A 25,597-nucleotide genomic window follows, 5' to 3' on the forward strand; every position below is an offset into this window, starting at 1 on the left:
CATATTAAACAAATATGTAAGACTGCGTTCTTCCATTTGCGCAACATCTCAAAAATATCCTGTCTCAGAGTGACGCTGAAAAACTAGTTCATGCATTTATTCAATTCAATTCAATTCAATTTTATTTATATAGCGCCAAATCACAACAAAAGTCGCCTCAAGGCGCTTTCGCCTCAAGGCGCTTAGTTATTACTTCCAGGCTGGACTACTGCAATTCATTATTATCAGGATGTCCAAAAAACTCACTGAAAAGCCTTCAGCTAATCCAAAATGCTGCAGCAAGAGTACTGACAGACTAGAAAGAGAGAGCATATTTCTCCTGTTTTGGCTTCCCTTCATTGGCTTCCTGTTAAATCCAGAATTGAATTCAAAATCCTGCTCCTCACATACAAGGTCTTAAATAATCAGGCCCCATCTTATCTTAATGACCTTGTAGTACCACATCACCCTATTAGAGCACTTCGCTCCCGCTCTGCAGGCCTACTTGTTGTTCCTAGAGTATTTAAAAGTAGAATGGGAGGCAGAGCCTTCAGTTTTCAGGCCCCTCTTCTGTGGAACCAGCTTCCAGTTTGGATTCGGGAGACAGACACTATCTCTACTTTTAAGATTAGGCTTAAAATGGTAAATGGACTGATTCTTATATAGCGCTTTTCTACTCTCCCGGAGTACTCAAAGCGCTCTATACAACATGCCACATTCACCCAGTCACACCCATTCTCACAAGCACTTTATCTATACTTAGTGCTTTTTCTAACTACATTCACACACATTCATACTCCGATGGACGCATTGGAGAGCAACTTGGGGTTAGTATCTTGCCCAAGGATACTTGGCATGCAGACTGGAGGAGCCTGGGATCGAACCTCCAACCTTCCGATCAGTAGGTGACCTGCTCTACCTTCTGAGCTACAGCCACCCCCCTAAAACTTTCCTTTTTGCTAAAGCATATAGTTAGGGCTGGACCAGGTGACCCTGAATCCTCCCTTAGTTATGCTGCAATAGATGTAGGCTGCCGGGGGATTCCCATGATGCATTGAGTTTTTCCTTTCCAGTCACCTTTCTCACTCACTATGTATTAACAGACCTCTCTGCATTGAATCATATCTGTTATTAATCTCTGTCTCTCTTCCACAGCATGTCTTTATCCTGTCTTCCTTCTCTCACCCCAACCAATCACAGCAGATGGCCCCGCCCCTCCCTGAGCCTGGTTCTGCCGGAGGTTTCTTCCTGTTAAAAGGGAGTTTTTCCTTCCCACTGTCGCCAAAGTGCTTGCTCATAGGGGGTCATATGATTGTTGGGTTTTTCTCTGTATCTATGAAGCGCCTTGAGGCGACTTTTGTTGTGATTTGGCGCTATATAAATAAAATTGAATTGAATTGAATTGAATTGAGTTATAAGGTTAATGGGCATCCAGTCAGTTAGCTAGTTAGTACCTTGGGTTCAATATCGGCACATGCACATATGGCAAAATAACCAGTTTCTCTCATTACATTTCAAACAGGACAGTGGTAACAACAGCAGGCTACGGACAAGTAAGTTAAGTTTTAGATTTTAAATAGGCTGTATACATTTCAATGAGATCAACAGGGCAGTCAAATATCACTAATTTTACTACAGAGCAAACATCGTTGGAAAACACGTTTTCAACTAGGGCTGCCACAAACAATTATTTTGATAGTTGACTAGCCACCGATTATTTTTGCAATTAGTCGACTAATCAGATCATCATCCATTGGATGTACAGCGTACAGCTTATTCCACCAGCAGCATCTGCTCTCATATAACTATCATTAGCTTACAGCTCTAAGTGTTTAAGGTATGTGCTAACTAAAAATAAAAACAAGATGATAGTTTATTAAATTTGAATGAAATTTGCAGATTGTTTCAGTGAAGTTTAATAAACTCATTGTTATCTAAAATATAACGGGACACCGGAGTATATTCTCGAGCATCTCACACTTCTGATAATCAGTTGTCTGCTTGATGTTTATTCAGCTGTGTAAAAACTATAACTTTAATCTCAGCCAAACCGATTTACTCAGGAACAAATAAAATACTGAAAAAAGGTGGTCTCAGCCACCATCGCTCTGGCAGCAACAGCGCTAGAGCGAGTAGGAGAGAGCCGAGCTGGAACAAACCATTTTGGGAGGGGGGAGGGGTTATCTATACTTTTGTTGTTAAAATGTTCCATCTCAATTAAGTACTGTATGCTTTTTATACTTTTAGTAGTGTGTCCCACAAACAGCAAATATTTTCAAAAAAAAGTAAGACATCTTTGGGGGTGCTTTGATTCATTTTGTTGGTTCTGAAGCACCTCCAAAACTGGGCTAAAATCGCCCCTGATTTAATGTCTCACACACAGCCCTTCGAAAGGGGAGGGGGGCTGGCTGCTTCCAAATAGAGCACATTTCATTTATAATGCTGTAAATCCAAGACCATTATCTATTCATGATTTGAATCCTGGGTTGTGTGAAATCTCAGAAATAAACCTTAGACAAAGTGAATCTGTGAACTAAGGTGTAGGTGTGTTAGGTTATGTTGTGGTGATCCTCGAGTTGGGGGATTTGTGTTCATACTGGAGTGCAAAATTAAAACCAAGATGGACAAGAAAAGTTCAAAGCCATCAGGTCCTCAGTTTAGAAAAAAGAGAAAAGAGGAAGAGAAACGAGCAAAAGATGCAGGTAAGCAGATGTGTGATTGGATAATGGCAGGTCATCCTGATACAATCAGAATCAGAATCTAAACACTTTTTTAATCCCTAAGGAAATTATGTGAATTACAGAGGGAGTGTTCGCCCGGGGCGCCAAATGGGCTAGGACCGCCACTGGTCTCAGCAATGGAGGTGCTGAATATGGTCCGTTCAGTGTCTCCAGCCTCCATAAAAATACCACCAAAGCTCTTCAGGCCTCTGCCAGGCGTTCCCAGCAGAGGCCTGCTATAGCTTTGGACGTGCCACGCCTGTCCAGCGTCCTCCCTGCCACCCGATCCAACTCGCCACCAGGTGGTGATCAGTTGACAGCTCCGCCCCTCTCTTCACCCAAATGTCCACGACATATGACAGCAGATCTGATAATATGATGCCACCCTTATGTACAAACATGGTGGAAAAACTGTAGTTTCCACAGAAGTCCAATAACAGAGTGTGAAAGACGCACGACAGACACGACCGCCGGGTTTTTAAATGTGCTATATAAATAAAGTTGTATTGTATTGTATGCCGTGCAGGTGAGTCTGCCTCCCCTGCAGACCACGCCCTGCACACAGAGCACTGCTCCAGTTCAGATCAGGTCGGCCGTTCCTCCCAGTCACGCCCCTCCAGGTCTGATCTGATGCTGAGAGGAGAGAGGTTGGGGAGAGAAGGGGCTTTGACCACGACACAGTTATCTCTGTTCCTTGTAGATACACTGAAATAAGAAAGGAGGCAAATCCTTGGAAGTTGTAATCCAGTAGAAAACTCCTTTGAGGTTACACGCCAACATGGCAACAATGAGCAGAGACAGATATAAAACTACTGTGTGAGTCCACAGTGTTCGGGCGATGGCTGCTCCTCTTCCAGCTGTGGAGTCCCACAGCAGATCTTATGTTCTCTTCCTCATGTAAGGAAACCCCAAATGTTCCCAGACATATTCTTTTATACTCATTTGCCCACATGCACCCTCGTCTCCCTCCTCCCCGCTTTCTCTCTGAAAGTCACATCTCCTGAGATGATAATCACCCAATGTCCAGACACATTATCCTCTCTCTCTCTGACTTTTCACCACTTCAACTACAGCAGAGGTTACTTCATTAAAATCATCTTATTAAACTGGTTCCTTTTATTCCTTTTAACACGATTTCTTTTTAACTCAGTTACATAGGAATGCTTTTCCTCACCATTACTCTGTTTGTCAGTCACAGTATACTCAACTTGTGTTTTAAAATCATGTTAAAAGTCAGGGATTCTTACATCTTTCTGTCATGGCACAGTGGCCCGTGGAAATGGGATGGACTCAAGTGCAGAGGTGCGGTGTAACGAAAATAGTCTTTTAGGGATGCAACGATACCATTTTTTACAAACCGATACGATACCGATACTTGGATCTGAGTACTTGCCGATACAGAGTATAAAAACCGATACTTCTACCACACACACACACACACACACACACACACAAATGCAATGAATTGGAAGACAGGTTTTATTTATTCTCTGCCGATAATAAATAATATCTTAATAAAAATGACCACAAAAAAATTCAAGTAAAAAATAAGCACTTCTGTTAAATTATTGCAGAGTCTCCACATTGTAATTTAACAAAATATCACTGAACTATTGGCACTGTCTCGAGCTTTCAGAATAATAAATAAACACTTCTGTTTGGAATAAAATAAACTTTTAAATTATTGCAGACTGTCCATATTGTAAACTAACTAACAAAATAACGAAAGTATTTGGCATTGACGAACGAACTCCTCATCTGCCCGTGGATCATCAGTCCACTGTGCCGTTAAACCAAGAACTGACATCGCGCACACACTGCTTGTCTTTACCTCTTCAGAAAGTTTTGGCACCATTATCTCCCTGATGTATGGGCGGTTGGGAATTTCATATCGCAGCTCGAGTATGCTGAGAAGATGGTGCAATCCTATGTTTTCCACGACCGGCATTGGCCTCTGTTATTTTAACTGCTCGTGGATTTTCTCTTGACATTTTTCTTCGCTTTTCCAAAACCTGAGTTAAAGTTGGCTGTTCCACACTGCTGAAATTTTGTTTAGCCTAGCTACAGCAGCCTCCAGTTTCTCTTTTTTATCTGGAGCTGCCAGTCTCACTCGCCTAACCCTGTGCCTGTTTAGCGCTAGATGTCCCCCTAGTGGCCAATCTAAAAAACTACAACAAAAATGACCAGCCACCCTCTGATTAATGAAATAAGTTAGTATCGGTTCATGGTATCGGTTAACTTTTACGAGTATGAGTACACACACATTTTACAGTATCGGCCCCGATACCAGTATCGGTATCGGTGCATCCCTAGAGTCTTTATTTATAATGCTCAGAGGCTAACAGAAATTTCAGACTAGAATTAAGGAACATAAACTAGACGTCTGAGGCGAGAGAAAATACTGTGACTAGGACTATGACTAGATGGCAGGAATAACTGGGTGTAGGGACTGGGCAGGGGAAACTGTGGCTGGCCAGGGCAAAGTTTGCAGGTGGGGGTTGCGTGGAGGAGGGAGGCAGGAGAGACTGGCAGTTCGAAAAAAGGGAGAGATTACCGGCGGCTGCAAACTTGTATCCAGGAGAGCTTGGTAGGTTTCAGATGTAAAGTTGGCAGATAATCTGGCGAAGACCAGTTGAGTGCGCAGGTCATAAATACTGCCATCAGGTGAGGAACAACAAAGACTCCACCCAGTGGGGAGGAGCCGATGCTGTGGAAAACCACCCAGACCATGACACTTTCTGTCTTTTACAATCTGTCTCTCTAACACACACACACACACTGTCAGGTTTATATTATTGGATTGTCATTTATGCTTAGAAATATTTACTCATATGTTCTTAGAGTTTTATAATCGATGGCATATTGATACATATGCATGTAACTTCAATGAAAGAGCGGTGTTACGGAGGTCAAACGACACTTGGCTCCAGTCGGCTCTCCCTCGTGCACGAGCAACATCAAGAACTTTGCCTACTTGTGTCTCGCTTTGCTGTTGTAGTAAAATTGTCTGGTTCCAGCGACGGTTTGTGCTAGACCAGGGGTGGGCAATCTCAGTCCACGAGGGCCGGTGTCCCTGCAGGTTTTAGATCTCACCCTGGATCAACACACCTGAATCACATGATTAGTTCGTTACCAGGCCTCTGGAGAACTTCAAGACATGTTGAGGAGCTAATTTAGCCATTTAAATCAGCTGTGTTGGTTCAAGGACACATCTAAAACCTGCAGGGACACCGGCCCTCGTGGACTGAGATTGCCCACCCCTGTTATAGACAGACCCATCACACACACACACACACACACAGCATATCTACCATGCTCCCAAACACACACAGAGACAGGGACACATCGTTGCCATAACAATGCCAATTTTCTTACTCATCATATTTATTCTTTATTTCTTAATAATACTTTGATTAGATTTGAGCATAACTGTTGTCACGATCACATGCAGATGTTATTGCGCTCTATCACCTGTTGTCTCTCTCAGATGTAATGAGAGGACTTCTATCCCACCTCACTCAGCATACCCCATGGTCATTGCCCGGACACTTTTTGACTTACCTTTTGTTCTTTAAATATAATCCACTCTTCTAAGTTACTCCACTCTTGCTTTTTGTGTCCTGTATAAATAGTATTGTTGTAGACAGCTCTGGGTTAGTGTATCTACTCACATCCACCCTCTGTGTGTTGATATACCCACTACATGCCAGCATACTAAGAAGTTTTTGTCCAAAGCTGTAGAAATCCCTTTGCAGGTATAAAAATACAACGTTATATCCATCAAACCTTTTTATCTTTGGTATTTTTTGTAGATTTGACTAAAGAAGGGGAAAATCTGTGTATTTGTAACAAGCTGCTTATAAGACTGAAAATTAGAAAAGCAGCAAATGGCCTTCAGAAAGCTTTTCTGTTTATAGATGTGCTTGATGTTTGCAGCCTTAAAATAAAGCCAGCTAAATCGTGTTTTCATTTAAACTCCTGTCACCTCGCTCTCTAAAGACAGGAAATAACACGACTCCTTCAAATGTGGAACTATTTCTTCACAGATATCAGCTGCTCGCTAATCCTCAGAGTATTTAAAAACATCTTAAACAGAAAGAGAAAAACAACGTCAAAGAAAACACAGACTCGTTACTTGCCTTTACTTAAAATACAACAAATGAGAAAGGTTTGTTCATGTCATTCTAGAGGTCCCAGGCCTTATCATTCAAGACATGTTTAAGCAAGCAATATAAATGAAGCACAGGGAAGGCTAAAAAGTACATATAGTCAAGATTTGCATCACTGAACACATGAAAAGAAAAAGGATTTTTGAATACTACACATTTTTGCATCACAATTGCTAATCTAACTTCTTAAAAATGTATCTTATTTCTATTTTGCATGTAACATTGTTAGTTTTCAAGGTTTCTAATGACGACACAGCTGTTAATGCACGGGAGTAAAAAGAATAATATTTTCCTCTGAAATGAAAACGTATTGGGTTTCACAAAATGGAATCACACACACATAAAGTAGCTACGACACTAAATGTACGAGTATATTTTGTTATCTCCTGGTTTTATAATAAACCCAAACCTGCATCATAGTTTCAGCACACGTTAAACAATGTTTGTTCTGTTAATCTGTTAGTCTGTTTAGAGAATAAAATATAGGATTTCATTTGTATGCGTCTCCTGTGACGTGCTTCACGTTCGAAGGAACAGACTGACAGAGTTTTGACGTTTTACATTATGACGCTGTATCATTGTTTTTGCACATTGAGATGTGTGACAAGAACGTGAGGTCGAGACTGCTTTACATATGATGGGAGCTTAGCTATTATTGCCAAAGACAATTAAAGTGCATGTTGCTTACCCACTAACTTAATGGCATATACAGCAATTCATAAAACATACATTAATATAATACTTTGCCCTATAATGCCTTTGTCTTTGTTTATTTACTTGTACACTAAGTAAACAATCCTCACATCTTTAAGACAAAGTGATATAACTGACCTCAAATTAAATAGGTTATTATAGGTTATTTAACAAACCAGGCAAAGTTTAAATGAATTTTCAAACAAGTCTTGCATTGAAAACAACAACAACAACAAAAATCGCCGCTCTTTCATAAATTCATTCAGATAACCAGTCCAGCATGAAATTTGGCACTTTTTCCAGCGTTCCTGTTGCACACACGGTTCAGTCACGAGCACGAAATCGCCTGAACATATTCTGTGTTTTTGTGGTATTTACTGCATAAATGAGTCTAAGCAAAGAAAAGGCATGAAAGCGATGAAAACCTGTCTGATCTATGACTTAGTCGTTTAATATACTGTCCCCGATTCATACCCTCGGGCTTGAAAGCAGCGCAGGTGCTGAAGCCAATCCTAAGCTGATTGAATTGATATTAAAATATTTTGTTCCTATTGTCCGAAAAATTAAATATGTCATTTGATTTGTGCTTCCTGGTGATTTGTGCCAGTGTCAGCTGTAAAGTGTCGTATTCTTAAACTGACAAACGGCTTTTTAAATATCTAATTGTCCAAAAGTAGCAATGAACCACCGGAACATGGACAATGAAAATCCCTTAGGTTGTGTGTATGTTTCTGTATTTTTCTAACCTCCAAGCACAGGATCCTTCTGCAAATAACTAAATACAAAATCGTATGTATTGACTGTGCAACCACTGTCTTTTACAGAAGCTAGCATACGGAGGAATCATGGCTGTTTTCTCAACAGCAACCAAATTGTTGCGATTATGTCAATTTAGTTTGTTATAAGGAAATAAGTTTTAGGTGGAGATCAAACTTTGCCTAACACTACGCAGCTGTTTGTGTTTGCATTGATAAAACTGCTTCGTTTGCATTTCCTATATGCGCAGTTTGAAGTTATGTGTGAGGTTATGCCCAAATCTGTACAAGTATCAATGAATTAACACCCCAAACTTTTGCATTTAAACTAATTGTGAGTTTGAGTGTATAACAAATTTATTAGACCGCCAAATGTCACATTTATACCAAAGTCTTGGTAATTTTTGTTTTCTGTGTTTCTGTACTGGTCAGTCCACCAGTATGCACAAGCTGTGTGATCAGAATTATATTTTAAGTGTTAAAATATAATTAATGTTGTTACCCATGGGTTTTCAAATTTACTGCTTAACACAAAAAACAAAATAATAATAATAATGATGGTAATAATTGTTTTTTTTCTTGCATTTCTGAACAGAAGTTTTACTGGTTGAATATTATGATTCATTTATTTTAGACTTTTTAGAAAAGTAAAATGTGCTGGATTAATTTTGGGTATAAAAATGTTAATTTAGTTTATTATTATAAATAACAATATGAATTTATTTGTAAACAGGTTTCGACAGATTTCTAAAATAATTGTGTTTTGTTCTTATTCTGACAGGAGGTCGAATAAACTAGTTAACCAACGTAGAGAGGAACATGTTGTCACACTCTCTACAGTCGCTTTCCAATAAATACACGATCAAGTTTTTTTCATAGCCTAACACCTTGTTCATATATATATATATATATATATATATATATATATATATATATATATATATATATATATATATATAGTATATTTTTATGACAAAAAGTAACTAAGCATGATCCGTTTCTTTGCCTAAGCTAGCCCTAGTTGCTATTAAAAGATACATTTAAGCTTATCAAAATGTTTATTTGATTGTGATTAAAATACGTAGCAACTTATTTAATATATGCTTCAAAGATTTGAATGTCTCAGTGTGTATTTAGGACTATAAAATGAATTTATTGTTGTTTTTTTCAGTTGTTCCCTGCAATGACTTCTTGTGATTACAAAAATCAACCTAACAAACTGACTTCTCCTTACACAACAGCAGTAGAAAGTTATGGTACATTATGAAAACTAGTGGCTGGTTGAGTCACAGCTGGGAAACAAATTTCAGTTATTTTGATTTAAAAGTGGAGGAAATATGGAATAAGGGATTAACCGGCAGTCAGCTGTCACATTGTAACAAAGTATTTTGTTCACCAGTAAACTACAAAGTCTTGTTTATGAGTAAGACTGAGAAGCAGCAGAAGAGGCAGACGTTTATAGGGTCGGCCAGGCTGAAAGCATTGCTTACAGCAGTGTGAGACAGAGGGATACTGTCAACGTTACTCTCTTCTGGCACACTGGCTTAGCTGAGGATATACTTTCTTTGGTTACAACCTATCGAGTGAAAAGCTGACTGCCTGTTTTGTTAGAAATGTGCTGAGGGTGTGACGACTCAAAAAGCAGGATGAATTCTGTGTAAAACTAAAGATTTATCTTTCTTAAAAAACAGACACAGTCATCCTTTCACGTATATTTGCATACCAGAAGAAGAAGGTAGTCAGAGTCAAGATTAAAGCTTGCCAAGGCAAGGAAACTAGTTTTTACAAATGAAAGTGTATTTCTAAAAAGATACACACTATTTACCTTGTCTCGCTCTCTCTCTGTATTTGGTCATTTAAATAGAGAAATATAGATATAATTCATGGAGATGCAGATGTAATTTCAATTCTGTTCAGTGAAGGATTATAAGGAACAGTTAGGCCATAAAGCTTCCTCGTAAAAATGAAATATGCTGTAGATAAAGCACTAATGCACTACAGACAGGTGAGACTCTACCAAATTTAGCACATTTGTGCTGGAATTTGGTGGTAAAGTAACATTTTAGACTAAATAGAGCAAAAAAACTTTATATGATGATGGCGCCGATTTCAAAAGCCAAAGATTTTTCCTTAGAGCACTTTTCAGGACGATCATGCAAACACATCCAGCAGAGCACACTTAAATAGCCTATAAAAGTAACACTAAAGCTGTTTCTCATTGTGGATCGAAACATTTCGCATTAAAAAGCAGTCGAGTTTGTGTTTAAAGTGTTGCGATTTTATCGGGCGAGGTCTAGTTGTACACAAACTAATATTATCTTTGAAAAGAATCCTTGAAGGCTACTCGACGTTAAAAATGTAACAATGTACTAAATCATTTGTTAACGCAAACGTTTACTTTCATAACGTTCCTCTCTGTTTATACAAAGCCAGTAAGCTGCACAGTCATCAGCGAAGTATTTTTGAAACATTAGCATTTTTGTTTGGCATTGTTGTAGGAAAATACTCGAGCCTAAATTTGTCTTACAGTTTAAGAAGTTAATACTGGTATTGCAGCAATTACATATGAACTCAGTAACATGTGTTTAAAAGAAAAAGCATAAACCTGTCCATTACTGCTGTTGACATTCCCAAGGTAATGCTGGTTAAAGATGATGTTACCCAAAATTAGTACATTACTAAAGCGCCCTTCATAATGTTTGGGACAAAGTTTTGCTTTTGTACAACTCCACAGTGGATTGTTAATTTTAAAATATACTATGTGTGATTGATGAGCTGATCAGCTCTAATTTAAAGGGTTTAACAAAAAAAATCAATGAGTTGTTTTTCAGAGGTTCAAAATTTCTGGGATAACATAAATTTATGTCTTAACATCAATTTTAAGACACTTTAAAAAAACGAAGGGCCACATTTTTCAACCAATGTCTGCTTGAAGTCTAGAAACAATGGACATCAGCAAATGTTGTTTCCTTTGATCTTTACTCAAGACAAACTAGATTTCCCTCTATGTGCTGATATACCACTTTGGATTTAATCCTTAGTTATTATGAAACTCTGGCCCTCATCCACAGTGGGTCCTTAGCTCTGGCTCTCTCTCCTACCCCCTGCTGGTTGCGACAGATGGCTGTCAGTCCCTGAGCCTTGTTCTCCTCGTTGGGGCTTTCTCTATATTTTAGGGTCTTTACCTTAACACTTAAAGCTCCTTAAGATGGCTGTTGGGATTTGGTGCTTGCTGGGTTGAGATCATGTGACAGACTTGGACATGGAAGAACGTCCCGTTTCTTTTCCCTTGAGAAACTGTTGGGTTGCTTTTTCAGTATGATTTGAATCTGTTTGCACTGTTAGTGCTGTCTGATCATTTTCTGTCTGAGCATCGTTTGGTTAGGTCTGAGCAGAGCATAAAGCGCTGCACACTTCACAATGCTTCTATCAGCAGTCACATTGTCAGTGACCCAGTTTCACTGGCACGATGCTGGCTCCGCCATGTTAGGCAGATGCTGTGTGTAACAGTCACAATTGTGTGGTGTCTCTTTAAGACAACTTAAGTTAATGTTAATGATGTCACAAGTGTGCGCCACTGCTCTCTGTGGAGTGTGGGAGAAGTGTGCTTGCACACTTACGTATGGACTGAGATGGACCTCATATCTTTATCTCCTAACTCAAAGTAACGCTACAGGTTGTATGAACACAACTCACCTTGTAAGGTTGGTGAAGAGTGTTTATTAAAGGATGAGCACTGTGGAAATCCCAGTACCAGTGTGCTCGTGAGTGTTTCTGCCCTCCCCTCTCAACCACTGAATACAACTCACGTTACATGTGGCATGCTTTGGATCATCAGCTGTTTCTCTCCTTATCTACACTTTTCTTTCCTCTTCTTTATGGTTCAAGTTAGTCTTGGCTTTTGTCCTGTCTTCCTCCACTAACCCCAACCAAGGCCTCCTGAGCCTGGTTCTGCTGGAGGTTTCTTCCTGTTAAAAGGGAGTTTTTTCTTCCCACTGTTGCCAAAGTGCTTGCTCATAGGGGTCATATGATTGTTGGGTTTCTCTCTGTATTATTGTAGGGTCTATGTTACAATATAAAGCACCTTGAGGGGACTGTTGTTGTGACTGTACACTGTGTAAATCAAACTGAATTGAATTGAACTGTTTTTTGTTTTTTAACATGTTTTCTGGCCTAATCTAACTTTCCTTATCTTTAGTGTAATCATTGGTTTGCAGCTTGTTATAAACCATTTGTGGATGTTGACAGTGTGACCTGCCTCTTTGTGTTTTTGACTTGATTAGATGCACTTTGCTGGGATGATCAGGGGATTTGTTCTTTTTAACAATGCATGAGCCACTTCTGGAATTAGGTTTACTTGGATTTTTCAGCCTAATGTTGACCTTTGTCTTGATGTATTCTCAATCATCCAGGTAAGTAAATCTCCAAAGGTTGATTTTGTTCATGTTTTTGTAGCGTTTTGTGGGAGAAACGTTTCGTCATCATCCAGGTGACTTCTTCAGTCTCAGCTGACTGCAGGTTTCAATCTTATAAACAGGACATTTGCATAATGACTGAAACCAGCCCACTGCAGGAACAACGGGCTGGGAGGTCAGTTCCTTAATCATAATTATGCAAATACTCATGACCATTGATCAAAGCCCACTGATCAATAACCATGAGTACCATTCACAGAGAGTTGGGGAATGGCTGCAATCACAGCATTGTAAGATGGTGACAGATGTACCCTTAGGCCCCCTCCTCGATTCAGAGATCGCGGAGACTCCGCCCTAAAACCAGCGTTCCTCCCTGTCCAGGATGTTACATCCTCATCATTGAAAGAGTGTCCACTGGCCTGTAGGTGTAAATAGACTGCAGAGTCCTGGCCTGATGAGGTAGCTCTTCTGTGTTGTGCCATCCACTTCGCCAGAGGTTGTTTGGTTTTCCCGATGTATAAATCCTGACAATCCTCCTGCACTTAACAGCGTACACTATGTTACTCTGTTTGTGTCGGGGGACCCGATCCTTGGGATGGACCAATTTTTGGCGCAGCGTGTTTTGGGGTTTAAAAGCCACAGAGACCCGGTGTTTAGAAAAAATGCGTCTCAACTGCTCCGATACTCCTGACACTTACGGATCACTACAGGTTTTCTCTTAGTCAGCGGTTGTTGACCTTTCCAGCCAATTTCCTGCTACTTATAAGGTTGGGGAAACCTGCAGTCAGCTGAGACTGAAGGAGTCACCTGGATGAGTGACGAAACGTTTCTCCCACTGAAAACGTCCAGATGAACAGAATCAACCTTTGGTAATGTCGACTTTCCTCACCTGCAAAATTTCGTTTTAAAATTGCAGTAAATTTACAGTGAAACACTTTGAATTATGATTAACCTTCAAATATTATGTCTTCCTTCTTTTTCACTAAATAACAGTGAAGCAGGCCTCACCTGCCACAAAAGCATTTGTCAGTCAATTGTTCCGTTTATTTTTGAACATCTTTTGTAAAACCCCTTAAATTAAAGCTGAAAGCTTGCACTTCAGTAACATATTGATTTATGGAGTGATTTCCACCGTGGTGCTGTTTAAAGGCAAAGCTTGGTCTTTGCCCCAAACATTCTGGAGGGCGCTGTTTTTGATCCCAAACGATTGATGCTCGTTATAATGTAGACACAACCTTCAAGGGTAGTTTTAATAAAGTGCCTTTAGAAATGTGCAGATTTGACAACCCAATTCAGCATCACACAATTAGAATTTCCATATTTACACAGAGAACAGAATTGAAAATGAGCTGTTGCACTTTGTTTGCACGTTTTACTTTACGACGGTGTGTGGGAAACGTATCCTCACGTTCATCACTTTTTAATTATTTTACATCTTTGTAGCTCAACTGCAATAGGGTCCGCGCAAGACTTATAGCGATGACAAAAACAGTTTGCTTCTTTTTCAGTGAAATTAAAGAACTTTTCTAACTTCTGATTGAATTCACGACCTCTCGTCAGGACCAATAATCCTCAAGTGTATTCGCCTGACTCTGTTGGACTCTATCAGATTTGATCATTCTTTGAAAATCATTTAGTGCTTTTCCACAAGTCCGTTTTAGATCCATGGAAAGAGGTATTTGTGTTATTTTGTTCCTTCTCTTGTTTTTTGAGGAAACAACATGTTAAATACACCTCAGTAGCAAAATCAACGCGTCCAGTGTACCAGTTAATTATTATAAACTTCATAAATTCGGCATTAATCATAGACCTATTGGAGTTGATTACATGATGTAGATGATTTTAAGTTCCCATCATGTGTCTGTGTATTGTTAGTTCTTCAAGGTTTTGTTTTGTATCTAAAACTACATTTTGTTTACTTGATTTTCCTCCTCAGTACAGAGTGTTGTGTTTATTTGTATTTGTAACTGATTTGTGTTACTTCCTTGTTGTTTAAACCCTTGTCTTCCTTCCTGTCATGCCTCGACAACTTCGCCTTATTTCCATCCACCTTCTGCAACTAGATGAGATCACACTCCACCACGCATTGCTCAGTATACTCTTTCACCAGCTCCACGCTCAGGGTGTTGTGGCAGAATTCAGCCATGGCCTTCCAAAGCGGTGGGTCTAGGAACATCTGGCACATCACGTGACCCTTCAAGGTGGCAGTATGGCGCTGCAGGTGGTACAAGAACTGCTGTCGAGCCAGGGCGAGGTCTTTACCAAACATGTCGATGTTCAGGTAATACCTGGTTAAAGAAAACATCATGACTGTGTGAAAACAGTTTCCCATTCTTAGCAGGATGATTGTAAATGCAATGACCATATTATAGAAACAACACGTTCTCATCCCAAAACGTAACGTTCGACGCCATGTGACAAATCGTCGGTATGTTACGCAGTCGGAAACATGAGAACCATTTGGAATGAAACATGTAAATTTATTTTGCTTTCTCGTCATTAATCGCTTTGGAAACACTATCTAATACAATTAAGACTGTGGTTAAGGTTAGGGCTGGAATGTGTGTTATCGCTGGGAGTGTCATTCCATCCACAATCCGGTGCATATCAGAGGAGCAATGGGACGTGACTAGGGATGGGTACCGGTATCCGGTGCCATGATGGCACCGGTTCTGACATAAACGGTAGTAACCAGACCGAAAAACAGCGCACATTTCGGTGCTTTATTTCGGTGCTTTTTTTTTCTGAGCTGTGATACACTTTAGATTCTAGCCAATCATTTTACGTTTCCGAGAATAGTAGGCGGATCCAGGTACGTACGTTCTTTTAGAGCAGAGCTACAGATTAAAAATGCCCAAGGCGAAGCGGTCAAAGTCTGGCTGTACTTCACAGCAAAAGATGCAAACTCAGCAGCTGCAACAAGTGCTTTAAGGTGTTACTGTGATACTGTCAAAGGAGGTAACACCTCAAATCCGATGAAACACCTGGCGACGCATAGCGTTTTTTTAAAAGCCGAAAAATGCGCCGTATTTGATAGCTTGCTGCGAGACCTCACACCGAGCACATCTACTGCGGGTGTGGTGCCTGTTATCGGACCTGGAGTTAGCAACATCCCCCAAGAACCCGAAGAGGAGAGTCCTGGCCCCTAGCCCTGCCAGTGTAGCAGAAATGATGAGGATGATGATGCAGCAGCAGCCGTTATTCTCTGCGTGAGTAGCTTAATGTTGTTTGTGTATAATTTACGTTGAGTAGGCTAACCGCGTTATTACATTAATGCATGTAAGGTGAACTAGCAAACATCATCATAGCTACATGCGGCTGTCTTCTTGTTTGATGGCAGATACTCTCTTCACCCTGGCCAAAAAGGCTAAAATGACCAAAGAAAAAGTGGAAAACAGTTAAACATGAGAGGTTTTTGGACAAAATTTGTGTTTTTTCCATTGTTTAAGCACTGCTTCCAGTCAAGAGTGATACCATAAATCCCCTATATCTGCAGAAAAGGCTAACATTGTTATCTTTTTACAAAAAAACAGCTGAACATGAGAGGTTTTAGGACCAATTTTGTGTTCTCCATTCTTTAAGCACCGGTTTGAGCACCGTTTAAGCACCGGCACTGTTTCAAAAGTACCGGTTTGGCACCGGTATCGGATAAAACCTAAACGATACCCATCCCTAGACGTGACAAATCGTCAGTATGTTACGCGTTGGGAATAAGAACGTTCTCTATAGAAACTATCTGTACCATGTAGAAAACAGTGAATTTCTTGTGCTCCCTACTGATACTATTAAAAGTTGCTATTATAGACAATGGTTCGTGTTGCTGTCAGTACACTTGCTTCAGCAACATCCATTTAGTCTTATCAATAAATGAAGAAGGAACATTTACCAGTCATCTCCAATGGGGACCCTGAAAGGGAAGGTACAGAGGCTGGCCACAGTAGGATTGGACATATCATCCACCATCCAGTCAATCTCCTTCTTTAGTAGGACTGCCATGTTACTGGGCAAAAGCTTGAATGGCTGCCAGTCTTGAATGATGGTCGCGTTAGGGAGGACCCCGTGCATCAGGTCACTGTTTAAGTAGAGCTGCTGGATTGCTGTATGGTCCAGACGCACTGGAGGAGGACTGGAGCAAAAGGTGGACAAAGTGGATTCATTGTCTCCTTCTAGACCAAATTCAGAGAGATGCAGCTTGAGGTCTTCGGCTCTGAAGCGCATCAGCAGGATTCCCTGGAGAGAGAAAAGGCAGCATTGAAAGCATGCGAACATCCCAAAAAGGCTCATTTAACATCAGGACAGATCAAAACATTTATTTACTCTACCTGCTTAGTTATGATGCGGTACTTTTCAAAGTCCTTTGGTCCAAGCTTATCATCACGGGTCAAGCGGCATACTTTGACCTCTGGATACCTAGATTTAACCAGCTCAGCACAAAAGCGCAGCAGAACACCTGCCACGCCCTTGCCCCTTTCCTGGGGGGCAACACGGAGACCTTCCACCAGCATGGTCTCCCCATCATCGATGACACAGACAGACTCCAGAGCAATCTACCAAGCAATCAAACAAAGGAAGATAACAGACAAGAAATTATAAGCCATCACGCTGACATGGATACCTTTAATTACTTATTTATCTAAGGCTACGTTTACACTGCAGGCGAAAGCGCATCAAATCCAATTTTTTTGACCCTATGCGACCCATATCCGATCATGGTGTGACAGTGTGAACAGTACAAATCCGATATTTTCAAATCCGATCTGGGTCACTTTCGTATGTGGTACTGAATCCGATACATATCTGATGTTTCAGAAAGCGGCTGCTGTTTGAACGGTCATGTCGCATTAAATCCGTCTTTTACGTCACTGACACAAGACAGACGCCAATTATCAGTGCCGGAGAAGTGCCCGAGAAGCGCCCGAGAAGACGTCGCGAACGCTTCCTGGCCATCCCGTGTAGATGTCAGTGAAACTGTTGGGAAGACAACGTTAACATTTTATTTGTTCTGTATAATCTGCAGATTCTGACAGAAATCTGCAACTATCCTTTGAAGCAGCGCTCCTCTAAAACAGCAATAAGGATAATTATTAGGTTATTTACATTATTATGTAAATAACAAAATAATTGAAAGCAAAAATTGGGAAACGTAAAGTCCGAAGTCTTTATATTAAGGGCCATCAGTCAAACATACTGTTGCTCTGGGTCTAAACAGAGCGCGTTGTGTGTGACGTCTTCTTTTGCGCATGCGGGCCGCTTTGAGCGTTCACACTAGAGCGCGTTTGCTGTCGCATTTTATCTGTAGTGTGAACGAGCAGACAAAAAAATCGGATTTGAGCATTAAGACCTGCAGTGTGAACGTAGCCTAAGGGGCCAACTCTGCTAGTTTGTGAGGAAGTCTAGTTGCCGGTTGTTTTACTCAAGCTCATAGTAGCAAGTTTGGCGGTTCGTTAATAGGAGAGATAATTTACTTTATTATGTGCTCGAATCAACAAACAGCATTCAGATATATGTTTTGTTGTGTTTTATATGTATAGTAGATGTATATGTAGACCTGCTGAGGTTTCAGGCTGGCTGCATCAGGGTGATGCTTTACAGCCATTTATCCAGTGAACTGAACTTTTACTACTGAGTGAACTTACCACTTTTCCATGTTTGCGTGCCAGTATAACTGTACGGTTGGTTTCCTGCAGCCAGTTAGTGTATCTAGTAGGTAGATAGTCAAGGCCTCCATAGATGTCCTGACTCATAGCCATGATTTCATCAAAGTCCTCCTCAGTTGCCACAGTAAACTGAAGGCCTGCCTGGGACAGGGCCTCTGGGAGCTGGGGCATATTCAGGCTGGTATCAATCTTCATCTTGGAACAACTGATAAGATAGAAATGGAAGAGATATTATTGTGGACTATATTAAATTATACTTTGTGCTTCAGAGCGGGATGTCATTCTCGCGTAATCAAAAATAATTAGCCACAGATAAGTAAATCATTTTACCATTTTCTGAAAGCAGAATATAACAGACCTCAAGGTGTATGGCTGGTGAACCAAGTTCACCGATTCCATCCTTAGCAAAGGGGACAAAACGTTAAACACTTTAGTATTAACCACACCAAGAGACACACATTCATTATTCAAAGGCACTAACCAATAGGAAATCAAACATACATGAGAAGAAGAATTAGGAGCTGATTGCTTCTGCAAATTGGATTGCGGGTTTTTGCATTAGTGGAGAGGCCGTGCATGTAAAATAAGAGGTTCTTATTTAACAGCACATGTTTTCTTTCTCACAACACTGTGGGAAAGCCCCCAGTTTGGTCTATCGTTGGTTCCATTCAAATACAATCAGTGCTCAAATGCTTTATGGATCAAGTCTCTGATGTTAAGTAACACATTTTTCAATTCAATCCAATTTTACTTATATTGCAATAGTTCACAAAAACAGGTACTTTATATTAGAGAGAGAACCCCAGAAATCAGCTGAGCAAGATTTTGGTGTTGATCGGGAGAAAGAACTCCAGTCGAAGAAAAGTTCAAGGAAGAACCTGCATAGCATCAAATTATTATAAAGGAACCTAAAAAGTGCAGATTTGGGGATGAAAGGTTTTGGCCATTGCAGCACAAAATCCAAGATGAGCATGTCCTACTATGCATAGTAGGACTTAAAGACAATAAAGCCTTTCTCTTCAAATTACAGCCCCACGTCAAAGACTGAAATATCCCTCTTTTACTACCAATGAAACATCAAGGAATGTGAAGAACAATAGCTGCTAAGAGGTGATCATGAATTGGGACGTTTGCCTTACATCAACCTAACATCAACCCCCTCGGTAGACATACCATTGCATGTCAATTAGTCTAGCAGTGGGTGGCAAATACAAGACTGTGGCAACAGCAAACCACAAGGCCTCAAACACCGAACCACAAAGGAAAAAAGAGGGATTTTGCCGCATGTTCAGAAGACACAGATTGTGCAACCTCTGAAAGAACGTGATTGGAGCAACTTGGTCAACAATCTGCCAACGGTTGCCATGAAAGAAGTGTTAACGGGGTTAAGATGCTTCACAGTACAATAACATACTCGCAGTAGAGTACAGCCCAAGGCATAGACTGCACATCAAACCACTAGCAACTACACTGAAGTAACTTGTTGCCACAGAGTTATGACCCCAACTACAGACACAGAAGTAGTGAAATCCTGTGGTTCTGAAAACTCAAGTCCAATCCAACCACAGTTGTGGCTGAATTACAGAAGGGCAAGCCGAGAAGATGGCTCATTTTTAATACTGTTTAATATTCTAAACCTCATAAGTTTGTAGTGGCTGTCCTGTGTGGACCACATTACTACAACTTTTTCAAGCTTCATCTTATCTGCATCACACATGTTGGCCGAGGAAACTCGTCTGTTATGAATCTAAATTGGTGAAGATCATTTACTGGCTAATGCTCTCTGTGTTCCCATCTGAAGCTTAGATCCTAACTGATCTCAGAGCAGTGAAAGCAGATTCAGCGGCAGCTTGCCAGGCATGCCATCATGTGCAAGCCACCAGGATAAAAAGCTGCTGGCCTCTCAGCTTGCACCGCTCCAGTCATTGTTAACAGGAGATGGACAAAAGCGTCAAAACACAGAGAGCTGCAGTTTTCTATGAGATTGAAAGAAGCACAGTTTTCAGTGGCAACAACCAACTGTGGCCACAACATGGCAGTAATGTTAACTGACAGGTTAATATTACTGACAGCGCTGTGTGAGATGAAAGGAGATAGATCGCTTTACTTTGGTATGTTTTAATTTATGTCTATTTTTAAACATTAGACTTTTGTATGACAGAGTATTGGGGTCACATTAAGAAAAAATATTATGGATCATTCTGAGGATAAAGTCAAAATGTGAAGATTATACAGTTGTTTCGACAGCTGAGTTTGTGAAATTGTACTTCAGAATCGGTTTTAGTAACGAGGAAGGACGTCGTTTCTCTTTTAGCACATAAACACGATGAAAAGATGGTGGTGAAGCTACAAGTGGTCAGACGGGGAAACCACACAAACCTGGTCGAGTGGCTGATTTGCTTCACTGACTCATGTAAACGAGTCATTTTGTATAACGACTGTGACGGTCTGTGTTGAAACAACAACTGTAATCTGCATGTTTCAACTTTTTCTCAAAATATTATTTAAACTTTTTTTTTTCAAAATATTGAATAAATTGAATAAATTTCGACTTTATTCTCAAAATGATCAATAACATGTTTTTTCTTAACGTGGCCCTAAAACTCTGTTGTACTATCGTCTTGCAGTATCACAAATTCTGAAATGTACAGTTTACAAATGAAGAACAGTTGCAAACTTTGCAAAAACAACCCATTGCAGACTACAACTTTTCCACAGTAAGTTTTAACCTCAACCTCAAAGTGACAAAATCACACACAAAGAAAAAGAAATGACATTTGATTCAATATCTACCATTACAAAAATCGATATTTATTGTTCAATGTGAATACATAAGAACGCCATAGGGGCACTAAGGAGAAGCAACAACCTGTCCACATATTTCAGCATCTGCCAAACACAAAGCTGCTATTTTAAGCAATACATTTGTCTTCAGCCTCCACACACCTGCAGTACATAATTCTGTACTACTAGAATTGCTCACACTGAACACTTGTAATTATAAAATGTCAAAAATGTACAAAAATGGCCCAAGAGAATCAGATAACCTTCGATGAAAATTTAAAGAAAAGTAAAAATATATGGATGAAATGTATAAAGACGTAAATCTGAGAGAATCCTGGAAAGTAAAGGAATGCTTAATTTGTACGCTAACGATAAACAGTGCCTGTAGTAAAACGTTGCACCATCATTAGGTCGTGTTTCTGTGTAACAACTGGATGTTTGTTTGTGGATTCATGTTCTAGATTTGAACCCCTCAGAACTTTGTGTACTCTGGTTTCTTCCATTAATCCAAACACATTCATGTTGTTGGTGATATTTTTAATTAAGGTTGATGCAAAATAATTATGTCTTTAATGGAAGGCAGACTAGAGAGACTGAGACTAAAGCATGATATACATATCAAGCCATATTAAACAATGTAACCTTTAAAACCCAATTTGTTGTTGTTGTTATTGTGGCTGAACTGGGTTATTATAAGTGTGTTTGTCTGGGTTTGTGATGTGCTGAAGCACTGGAGTGTGGACAGTTCATTGGGGAATTGCAGGCTAACACAGAAATGCTAAACATGTTCCTACAATCTATTAATCGGCCATGTGAGCTGCAAGGGCATTTGCAGTGAAAACACTGTCTGGTCACAACAGATTGAAATGTACACATTGGGGACGCTGGTATTTTTCCACCATGCCTTTGAAGCTGTGAGATGAGCTGCCATGCTTGGCTGAGTATCCTGGTCCTACCAGTGAGAGGAATGCTATTTTATTTTTGTCTTTCTGTCTCTCAAACACTTCTCTCGTGCTCCTAATGGTTCTCTCTCAATGGCTGGCAGTGTTCTCCAGACAAAATGGAATTGGGCAACACTGACTGACCATCTAACGTGCAACTATCAGTGCGGACCTACGTCTAGTTTTCGTCCGAGCTGCCCAAAGGAGCTTTAGAACTGGTGGTATGAAAACACAGCGGGAAAAAATGTAACCAAAAGATTCACAAAAACAAGGACCAGACCATGATGTGACTTTATTGGTGAGTCATGAAGAACACGCATTATTCAGTAATTTCAGTTCAGCAAAAAAAAGCCTGCTGTTGGAAAATGCAGGCAGTGTGCCTTTCACTCACAGAGCAGTAGTAGTGGTTATAATAAACATACACAGCATTTTAACCAAGGTGACAATAAGTTGAAAAGACTATTCCTGGTATTAAATGTCTTACACTGGTCATCTTTGGTGTGAACCACAATGTGAACAAACTTTATGCTTTTATGCATCAATGATGCTTAACAGTGAAGTGTGTACAGCTGCAGCTGTACTGAGGTTTAACCACTGTTGGGAGTCTCTATGTGTTATTCACTCAATGCACGATCTTAAAGCATGTATAGGCTGTCACATGCACAGGTGGCAAAAACTGGAAAATGCTGAAATGCCACCGAAGCACATCGCCCTCCATAAAGGCAAGGACAGCAATAGCTATCATTCAGTTTATTAGTGCTGTCAGCGCTAAGCTTGTTAAAATGCCGTTAACGCCCTAACCACAAATCTCCGTTAGCGAGTTACCGTGGCATCAACGCGTTAGCGCGGTTAGCTCGTTGTACATTTCAAAAATGAAGAACAGTTTCAAACTGCGGTCATGGTGTTAAAGTCATTTTGACGAGATTAACGCTGACAGCACACATTTTTATACATTTTCTATGTGTGAACATATTCAGCTCTTTACAACGAGCCATGTGCTCAGCACACGTTGTTGTTGTATGTTGTAAACATGCAGCCTCCTCATTGCACTCAACTGAAAAAGTACACTGACATTCTTTAACAACCTATGAAAAATGTTAGCTCACATGGTCAGTACACTCTGGTGAAGTCACATGTCACATACATTCATAATGAACATACCATCTTTTTTCTTTGCTAAGAAGCAAGAAAATATATTTGGAATATGTTTCCAGCTTTCTTTTTCTGTTTTGCACCAGTTAAACACATAATTGTTTGGGCCATCACACTGAAAAGAACCCCAAATAGTACAAAACTCAAAGGAACACACCATGGATTCAGTTGGTTGGTCAAGTGATGACAACATGGACACCAAAATGATTCATGTCTCCTGGGTGCATCTGTGGCTCCAGTGCTTCATGCCAGTAGCCTCCATGTTGATGCAAAGACATTAGCATATCAGTCTGTTGCATGATAGCAGGATCCGTTTCTCCCACGCAGCCCCGCCTATACATGAAACACACCATTGACACAAAGGCACCAGAAAATCATTAGTTTGTAAATCTGTCAATAATCATTCTGTGCTTGTTGTGATGACATTAAGACAACTGTGTCCTGCACTCAAACTATGTCACCTACACTGGCTGGTTCTGTGTAGGATTGATAACAATTCAAGTAAATGTATAAAGTAACTGCACATTTCTATGAATCATAGCCACAGCTAAACTGTGGAGAGCCTCGTAATCTGGTCTAGTCTAGTCTACAGAGATTAATGTATTTTAATAAAAGTTATTAACAAAGGCAGTTGCATATTGACACTGACGTTCCTGTCCCTCAACAGACAAAGACTAGCGCTCTCATTTTTGTGGTTGTGAGGTGACTATATAAAGAAAAAACATTCCAACAGCACAGCCAGTGACCGAGCAGTCTCAAAGATCAATAGTGATTTCTATCGTAAAACTATGAGAAGTGATGACCTGAAACTTCGCCTTCACAAATTATATTAAATGCAACATTTTTCTAAATAAAGATGAAATGATCAAAAAGCTTTTTAGATACTAAAGTGACCCAAACTGAATTCCAAAATGTATCTAAGAGCCTTCTGGGGGCAGCTGTACGGTTTTTTAGGATAAATGAATTACAGTGCAATACAGATGGATCCATATATGGGATTATGGAAACTGTTAGATTTTTTATTTTTTTTTGGAAATGAAAGAGACTTTGTAAAAGCCTCAGCATTTTTCAGTAACTATTAATTATGTTATTTGTGTGTTGAAGGCATGAAAACTTTTGCTTTTTCTTACGGTGAGCTGTTTGAAAGTGTTTGGATATTGGAGAAGTCTGATGAACCCAGTAAGTAGGTGATAAGTTGGTGAGGTAGAAGTAGACAGAAAATTCCCTCTGCTATATTTAAGAGCATACCTTGCACACACACATATGTGTTTGTATGTGTGTGTGTGTTTCTTTAGAATTCTCACTGAAGGCATCAAAACTATGAATGAACACATGTGGAATTATGTAGTAAACAAAAAAGTGTGAAATAACTCGTGTTTTATATCTTAGATTATATCTTGGTAATATCCACCCTTTGCTTTGATTCCTGCTTCGCTCACTCTTGGCGTTCTCTCCATGAGCTTCATGAGGTCGTCTCCTGAAATGGTTTCCAACAGTCTTGAAGGAGTTCCCAGAGATGCTGAGCACTTGTTGGTCCTTTGCCTTCACTCTGAGCTCCATCTCATCCCAAACCATCTCCACTGGGTTTAGGTCAGGTGACTGTGGAGGCCAGACCATCTGGTCAGCACTCCATCACTCTCCTTCTTGGTCAAACAGCCCTGACACAGCCTGGAGGTGTGTTTGGGGTCATTGTGCTGTTGGATGGTGGTAGCCATGATGGTTCAGTGCACCTTCAATTTTGAATAAATCTCCAACTGTGTCAGCAGCAAAGCCCCCCCACACCATCACATCTCCTCCTCCATGCTTCACAGTGGGAACCATGCATGTAGAGACCATCGTTCACCTTTTCTCCGTCACACAAAGACACGACAGGTGGAACCAAAGATCTCAGGTTTGGACCCATCAGACCAAAGCACAGATGTCCTCTGGTCTAATGTCCACTCCTTGTGTTTCTCAGCAGCTGTTTGACCATAAAGGCCTGATTCACACAGTCTCCTCTGAACATGTAGAGATGTGTCTGCTACTGGAGCTCTGTGTGGCATCTATCTGGGCTCTGATCTGAGCTGCTGTGATTTCTGAGGCGGGTGACTCGGATGAATGTATCCTCAGCAGCAGAGGGGACTCCTGCTCTTCCTTTCCTGGGGCGTCCTCATGTGAGACAGTTTCATCGTGGTCTTGATGGTTTTTGTGACTGCACTTGGGGACACATTCAAAATTTTAGCAGTTTTACAGCCTGACTGACCTTCAGTTCTTAAAGTAATGACGGGCTGTTGTTTCTCTCAGCTGATTGGTTCTTGCCATAATATGAATTCTAACAGTTGTCAAATATGGC

At 40.3% G+C, this 25,597-nt stretch overlaps 1 protein-coding gene across 2 annotated transcripts in view; it reads right to left on the reverse strand.

Annotated features, from left to right (window-relative positions):
* Positions 1–6,824: 6,824 nt before the first annotated feature.
* Positions 6,825–25,597, reverse strand: part of nat16 (N-acetyltransferase 16) — a 44,149-nt gene continuing 25,376 nt past the window's right edge. Inside the window, exons 2-6 of one of the 2 annotated variants that reach the window (XM_006809057.3) lie at positions 23,423–23,598; positions 18,368–18,593; positions 17,054–17,278; positions 16,618–16,961; positions 6,825–15,019 (exon numbers count right to left, since the gene is read on the reverse strand). In XM_006809057.3, coding sequence (XP_006809120.1) covers positions 14,791–15,019; positions 16,618–16,961; positions 17,054–17,278; positions 18,368–18,583 — 1,014 coding nt within the window. In that variant the 5' untranslated portion in view covers positions 18,584–18,593; positions 23,423–23,598 and the 3' untranslated portion in view covers positions 6,825–14,790. The remainder of the gene's footprint in view (positions 15,020–16,617; positions 16,962–17,053; positions 17,279–18,367; positions 18,594–23,422; positions 23,599–25,597) is intronic. The other variant, XM_006809056.3, reaches the window with a different exon arrangement.

Source organism: Neolamprologus brichardi, chromosome 3 (assembly GCF_056152115.1).
Source record: "Neolamprologus brichardi isolate AB-2024 chromosome 3, ASM5615211v1, whole genome shotgun sequence".
NCBI classification, from domain to species: Eukaryota; Metazoa; Chordata; class Actinopteri; order Cichliformes; family Cichlidae; genus Neolamprologus; species Neolamprologus brichardi.